Source organism: Leptosomus discolor, chromosome 7 (genome assembly GCF_034619465.1).
Source record: "Leptosomus discolor isolate bLepDis1 chromosome 7, bLepDis1.hap2, whole genome shotgun sequence".
Lineage (NCBI taxonomy): Eukaryota > Metazoa > Chordata > Aves > Leptosomiformes > Leptosomidae > Leptosomus > Leptosomus discolor.
The window spans coordinates 16,116,686-16,123,765 of NC_141397.1; the positions used below are offsets into that span (position 1 = coordinate 16,116,686).

General features: G+C 46.5%; 1 protein-coding gene across 2 annotated transcripts; it reads left to right on the forward strand.

The window, feature by feature from the left end:
- The first annotated feature begins 224 nt into the window (after positions 1-224).
- RPL15 (ribosomal protein L15) lies at positions 225-5,411 on the forward strand. Of its 2 annotated transcripts, none has more exons than XM_086467814.1 (4): positions 225-272; positions 1,235-1,419; positions 2,448-2,584; positions 4,687-5,411. In XM_086467814.1, the coding sequence occupies exons 2-4, from the start codon at positions 1,248-1,250 to the stop codon at positions 4,990-4,992; spliced, it is 615 nt and encodes a 204-aa protein (XP_086323940.1). In that variant the 5' UTR covers positions 225-272; positions 1,235-1,247; the 3' UTR covers positions 4,993-5,411. The 2 variants fall into 2 exon arrangements, with proteins under 2 accessions (XP_086323940.1, XP_086323941.1); XM_086467815.1 differs by having other exon boundaries at positions 233-272; positions 1,238-1,419.
- The last annotated feature ends 1,669 nt before the right edge of the window (positions 5,412-7,080 follow it).

The window sequence follows — 7,080 nt, forward strand, 5'->3', positions numbered from 1 at the left end:
CCCCCTCCCCGCCCCAGCGCGAGCGCGCACCTGGGCAGAGCTTCCCACAGGGCCCCATTGAGCCGCGCCGGCCTGGCGGCCCGAGCCCCGCCCCCTGCCGCCCATTGGCGGGCGCGGGGGCCGGGCTGGGGCGGGGCGGAGCGCGGAAGGTGGCCTGGCTCCCCAGGACTACATTACCCATGAGGCGCCGCGCCCGCCGCCGGAAGTGCGATGTCACCGCAAGGGGTTGTGGGAAAAAAGGCCTCTTCCTTTCCGGTGGTGGGCGCCATCAGGTGAGGGATAGTTTGTGCTTGGCCTTTTCCTCAATCCGGTTCCATCCCGGGCCCGAGGCGGCCGTCTGCCCGCCCTGCTGCCGCGCCCGCCCGCCGTGACGCTGGCGGGGTGGTTCGGGGCTGATCCCGCGGTGCGGGGCCTCTGCGGCCGGTGGGGAGCGGGGCCCTGGCGGGCCGCAGGCCTTGGGAAGCCGGTGGAGGCCCGTGGGCTGCGGCTCTTCGGGGCGGGGCGGGGAGGGGAGGGGGACACTCGGTCGGCTCCGGGGTTGCCCGGTGGGAGCGGAAGGCCGCGTAGCGGGTGTGGGTGGTTGCAGGTCGCACGTCCTGGTTTGGCTCTGGGTTTGCAATCGGGTTGTGATGTTTGATGCTATCGTGCAGTCAGAAGGGAGAGGTAGCTCGGGAGGGCGAGAGCTAGGCCATAGCTAGGCAGGTCAAAAAAGAAGGGCACGGAAAATCACCCATGAACTGTTAAATTTCTTTTGGATGCAAATAAAATGAGTCGCCTTGTTCTGATGGTGATTTGAGTGGGAGTTTGCTGGAGTTCACTTACATCTGCTAATTGCTGCGGGTAGGTGAGAGCTCAGAGGTTTTTAGAGGTAATTAAGTCATGCTAAGAATAAAGGCCACACCACTCACAGTCACATACTTCTTCATAGATTAATATTTGTAGCTTGTTTCAGATGTTAACTGTCGATTTTGGTAGTACCTGACATACATACCTGAAAACTTCTCAGCTGAGGAGTTCAACACATGAAAAGGAAGATAGTTGCTGAGAATGGTAACTGCCATGTGACCTGTTGGAGGCTGCCATGTTACCAGATGTGGCAGCGGTATAGGGAAGCTTGAGAGCATCCTGTGTTTCAGCGGTGTGACGTGTGTGGTTTTATGCCGTGTCTCTGTTGGAAGCCGTTCACGTTTGGGATCAGATTTGATGCATTTTTCTCATCAACCTCTCGATTCAGCAGGTAGACAGACATGGGTGCCTACAAGTACATCCAGGAGCTGTGGAGGAAAAAGCAGTCGGACGTGATGCGATTCCTCCTGCGCGTCCGCTGCTGGCAGTACCGCCAGCTGTCTGCCCTGCACCGCGCTCCCCGGCCCACCCGACCAGACAAAGCGCGCAGGCTGGGCTATAAGGCCAAGCAAGGTAATGATACGAAGTTTCTGCACTTTGTGGTGGAGTGGCTGAGTTTTACGTCAGTTTCCTTAAGTGGCAGGAGAATAACCGAATCTGAAACTTGAATATTCCCCAAGAGCCTGAAGTGTCCTGCAGGAAATGAACTTAACATTATAAATGTGTTGCATTGATAGCAGTGCCCCAAACCTTACTTTGTGTGATTTTTGAATTCACGCCTTCTGGGGCCACGTTGGCAGATGGAGATCGAGTGGCCTTTGCTTTAATTCTTGTTGTTGTGCTGGGTTACTGCCGCAGAGCTGACCAGTGCTTTTGGTATCCGAGGTTTGGGGGATGTCCTCTGCTCAGATGTCATCATGTGTTACTTTGACTGAATTACAGCTGCACGTGCTTGAGTAAGCAAGGTGACGTAGTTTGTGCTGTCGTTAGAAAAGAGTTACTGGTCAGTGAAAGAAACTTGGGGAAGGTGGCCATCCATCCATAACTTGAGCGAAACCTTGAAACAGTGTGTTTGTTCACTGTGAAAATGTAAAGCTAAGAGTTGGTGCTTCCTGTACTGCTCGTGAAGTTCGTGTAGTTTCCTTATTTATCAGCGATCAGATTTCAGCAGGGTTTGTGGATCGCTGGGGCTTCAGTGCTTGGCGATTGTTGCTATATAGGAACATGGGATTTTAGGCTTGGGGGGGGTGGTTGGGGGTTTTGGGGTGGGGTTTTTTGTATTACTATGTAGCTGTAGCTGTTCTTGGTGTATTTGGAATTGTATAGGGGAAAGGTGCCATAAGCTCTGGTTTGGAACTGAAAAATAGCCACGACACGACATCACTTCCTTTACTTAATCGTAACAGAAATAACAAAGACATCTTGTGGCAGCCATCTCCAGTTGTAGGTTTTGGTGAAGATTAGTGTAGTGACCTAACTTTGCAGCATTGCACGTAAAGTGTTTGGGGTTGGAAATGCAGTGTGGGCATCAAAGTTGTCTTGTCATCTGCACTTGCTACGCTACAGAATTCTTCTAGTTCCTAAGTCACTGTTTCTTTTAGGTTACGTTATCTACCGTGTCCGTGTTCGCCGTGGTGGTCGTAAACGCCCAGTCCCGAAAGGTGCAACCTATGGTAAACCTGTGCATCATGGTGTTAACCAGCTGAAGTTTGCCCGGAGCCTTCAGTCTGTAGCAGAGGTGACTATTCTGGTTATTGCTCAGAAACTTGGCAGTAGGAAGGTCTTAGTCTCTAAAAAGTGAAAATACTCAGAGGCAGAAAAACCCCAAACAATTGATTTGTTAATGTGTTGGGTAAAACGTCTTGAATACTGATGGCAGGAAAACACCAGAGTGTCTTGAAAAGCAATATTCAGATAACGAAAAAACAACACAAATGGGGTCTGGGGGAAGTACTACTTGGGTGGTGTATTGAAGTGTATACTTACTGCTAAAGTACGCCACAGTATCTGTAATGAAAAATAGACATAGAACTAGTATAAACCACCGTAAAATAAAGGCTTAGGCCTGAGAAATAAAAATTCAGATACGCTGAGTTGTCTGACTTTCCTCACCCCTAAATCCCACCTCTCTTCCCTGCCGTGTTGTACCTGGTACCAGCTTTAGGTAACGGTCCTTTCACAGAGTGTGGGTGAGTTCCTGTCGTAAAGCCTGTAGCACCCGTTTGTGCAGCAGGAGTGCTGCACAGCCTACCGGGCTGTGCCAGAGACCTTTGGTTCTTTGTGAACAGCTTTGCTACCTCAGAAGCACAAAAGTTGGTGGTTAGCTTGTTTTTAGGTGAGGTGGTGTTACCTGCTGAAATATTCAAAATGGAACCTTTAATTTGATGAGATCTTTAAGTTTCATAATGTCACAGTAGTAGCGTTGAAGAGATGTAGTTCTCGCCTCTGGGAAAAACTCTTCCAGTGGGTCAGAATTAATACTAGTCTGTGCTCTCAAAAAAGAGACATTGTGAAAGAATGGAGGCTGCCCATTGCCTTTCCATCTTGAAGTAGGAGACTTTTCTGTTCCCAGGACTTCAAAAATATTTGTAAATTACTTCAGCAAGTTGAATATGGTGGAGTTTTTTAAAAAGAAAAAAAAAAATCTGTAAATGGGACATGCTGGTTTAAAAGAAACACAGATGATTACACAAAAGTTTAATTTTAAAAAGCAGTTCTGTGTTTTCAGTGCTCATGGCACAGTTCATATATGCTGTTCCCAGATATCTGATGGCTAATCACGTGCTTGCTTGTGGTGGCAGCTCATGGAAGAGGTTATTTTTAGTTCGAATTTTTCTGAATCTGACGTGCTCTTTCCTGGAAGACTTTAACATTTTTCAGATAGAAATATTACAGAAATATAAAACCTCAATTGCAGCTGCCGTCCCCACGTAGAAGCTGGTTGAGGGTGGTTGGTGTTTGAACGCTTGATGTATGTGTTGCTCTCACATGCCAGAACAAAACAAGCACTTGAAAGAGTTTTATTACGTGTGCAGAGCTCAGTCAAGTGCTGTTCAGTGGAAGACTGCAGCAACAGGGTGGGATCGCGTTGGGATAGAAGATGGGTGGGCTCCATTGGCTCATACTTCCCCACAGTGGTGATAAAGTCCTACGGTTAAACACATTTCTGGTGTTTCAAATGAGGAGCATTCTTGACAGGAGAGGCAGGTGGAGTTGCATAATTGATATTTTCTGCTTTGTTTTGTTTTCTAAAATAAGGCTGCTTCTTTCCAGCCCCAAGTGAGGAGAGGAATAGCGAGCACTTGTGTGCCAGCAGTGGAACAAAGACTTGTTACATCAGCTCTTCCTTTCCTGCTATCACTACCGGCTTGTTCTCTGCAGAAATGTCTTTCTCCCTGTAGCTTTTCATGTGTGAATTGATCAGTCTTTCATAACTTCCCACAAAAGATTGTTCCATGGCCCCAAGTGCAGCTTGTGCTCTGTATCTTCATCTTCAAGTTAAAGTTGATTTTAACACTGTGTGTTTGCTGATGGTGTGCTTCTGTGTGCAAAGTAGATCGTTCTTCTGTCAACCAAGCACCTTCCTCCTTATGTTCTTTAAAACCTGTTTCATGTAGGAATCCAAGCAGCTTTTTTTTTCTAATACAACATTCCTTCCTATTACTTTTCTTGTGTCTTTGCAAGTGGAAGGGGAACAGCTCTTGTAGGAAGAGAAGGTCTCGTGGCAAATTGAAAATCTAGCACCAACAGATTCTGGGTTTGAGTTACTGGTATTGTTCTGGATGAAGAGTGCCCTGCACCTGTGATTTTATAGCCTTCTGCATTTATTTTTTCCTCTAGGAACGTGCTGGCCGTCACTGTGGGGCCCTGAGAGTCCTGAACTCATATTGGGTGGGTGAAGATTCCACTTACAAGTTTTTTGAAGTGATCCTGATAGATCCCTTCCATAAGACCATCAGGCGCAACCCTGATACCCAATGGATCACCAAGCCCGTCCACAAGCACAGAGAGATGCGTGGGCTGACGTCGGCCGGGCGGAAGAGCCGTGGCCTTGGCAAGGGCCACAAATTCCACCACACCATTGGTGGCTCACGTCGCGCTGCCTGGAGGAGACGCAATACCCTGCAGCTGCACCGTTACCGTTAATTCTTGTAAATGTAACGATCTAATAAAGCTGATGTGGGTTGTTGAATTTAACAAGTGCTTCTGCTGCTTCTTGGTTTATGTGGAAAAGTGTAGAATTCTCCAGAGTTCAGTTGTTTCCATGTTTTGAAAGGCCTTTGAAAACGTAATTTGATACTTGTGGAGATTGTAGGCCCTGAGCGTAGAGTTCGGTGATGGGTTTCGCTTTTGGTAAGACTGAAAAGACACGTGCCTTGTGACTTGAAAGCCTAATGGCTGGTCTGTGTTCTTTTTTCTGTTGGTCTGAGTAGAGTTCTTCACTGTCTAGGTCCGGGTCTGTCCTGCGCTTAGGCTGAAGGCTGGCTTTGATCTTGTGCAATGAGATGTAAACTGAAAGTGATGGTTTATTTTTTACAAGTCATTAAATACTAATGGCCATTTTATTTTTGAAGTTCTGGTTTTTTGTACATATTCAGTGTGAAACCAGCTCGAGCCTGTGTTACCTGCAAACGTTGCCTAAATTGACTAAGCACAGAATAGAAAGGTCAGGCTTGCTCTGTGCGTTAAAGTGCACAGGATTTTAAGCATGGACACTTAAGAAAGAACTATACAGTGGTTTAGGTTGTGTGATAAAATATTGACTGTGGAGTAGATATTTGTTTGTGCAAGAGTCCAGGCTGTTCGTTTTAACATTTTGCAGTGGAGACTGTGTCTTAGGTCTGCGTTTTGATACCAGGATAGAGAACGTTTCTCTGGTGTTAGAGCTGCATTCTGATTCAGTCTGCATGGTCGGGTGGTAGAAGTAATCACATCTGGGTGACGGTTATAATTGTAGGTGAATGTATTTTAGGCTATGTTTTGGGAAGCTACAGTGTGACCTTTCAGCATGAAGTCTACTTGCATGTAAATGCTGAGAGAATACTTGCAATTTCTGGTAAATGAGCTGAACAGCTGGCCTAGCTTGCACAGCTTTCGTACCATGTCCGTTGGGTAGCAATGGGAAAAACGATCGACAGAAGGCCCAAGAAGTAGCTGTGTCTTTCTGAAGCCTCAACTTGGGATGTGGAAAGATTAAAAAAAAAAAAAGGTGCTGGGCCTGAAATGTCCAATATTTGCCCTTCAACTGAGAAATTCACTTAGTTTGCTCTTTCAGTTCTTACGGAAGGATGGTAGTCTGAAAGAGAGGCTTTTTTGAAGTGCACTATCTGTGAAGAGGAAAGGCCGATTACCTTTTTCTTTACTAAAATCTGTATTTAAAAAGCAAAATATTGAGGAAAAACTTTGCTGTTTGGGGTTGTTAGCTTGGGAAACTAGGCTTAGAGAGAGGTTCTGTGATCTCTGCCTTTCCTACATGATGGTTTTTGAACCTGTTGTGCAAGTTTACCAGGTTGCAAGTTTGTGTTCCTTAAGAGTTTGGTGAAAATCAGTTGTCTGAGACAGTAGTCCTAGAGAGAGGCTGTTGCTTGAGTTCAGCCCTCCTTATACAGCAAGAGTCTGCTGGAAACAGATACCTTCAGCTGTAGCTGAAGGAGGGCAGAGGAATTTCACTAGTGAAATTTAAGACATGGAGGAATCCAGTAATTTGTTTCCAAGCCGTCTACTTGGCTCTGCTTGGAGGACTGATTATCTCTCAGTCTGAATGGGCATGTTTTAGATGTTATTAGAAGTGCTGTCTGTTTTCTAGGCAAGACAAAATGAGTACCACAGTTAAACTGCCGAGAAACGGGGCTGTACAGTACCAGCCTATTTCAGCCTGGTACCAGGTGCTGTTGAAAATAATTGACTGTAAGCTTTTATTAGGCTGGATTTCACTTTTGTGTAAGCTGCCTAGGTTAACTAATCACTTAGCCTTTGGTAGAAGGTGAGGCCCTGGCAAGTAACTCAGCCCTTGTTAGAAACCAAATCTGTCCTGAAGGGTGGGATGTGTCGAAACAGATTGTGTGATTTAGCATGCTCTTTAAATAAGCAAGTAGTAAACTCCCTTCCATGTAGCTAATAGAAGTGCCCAGTACTTGGCAACACTAGCTGTGTTGAAAAGTACAGACTGGCTAATCAACAGCGAGTATAATTGTTCCTTGACGTTGTCTCCAAAGCGTTGGGAGTCTCTGCAAG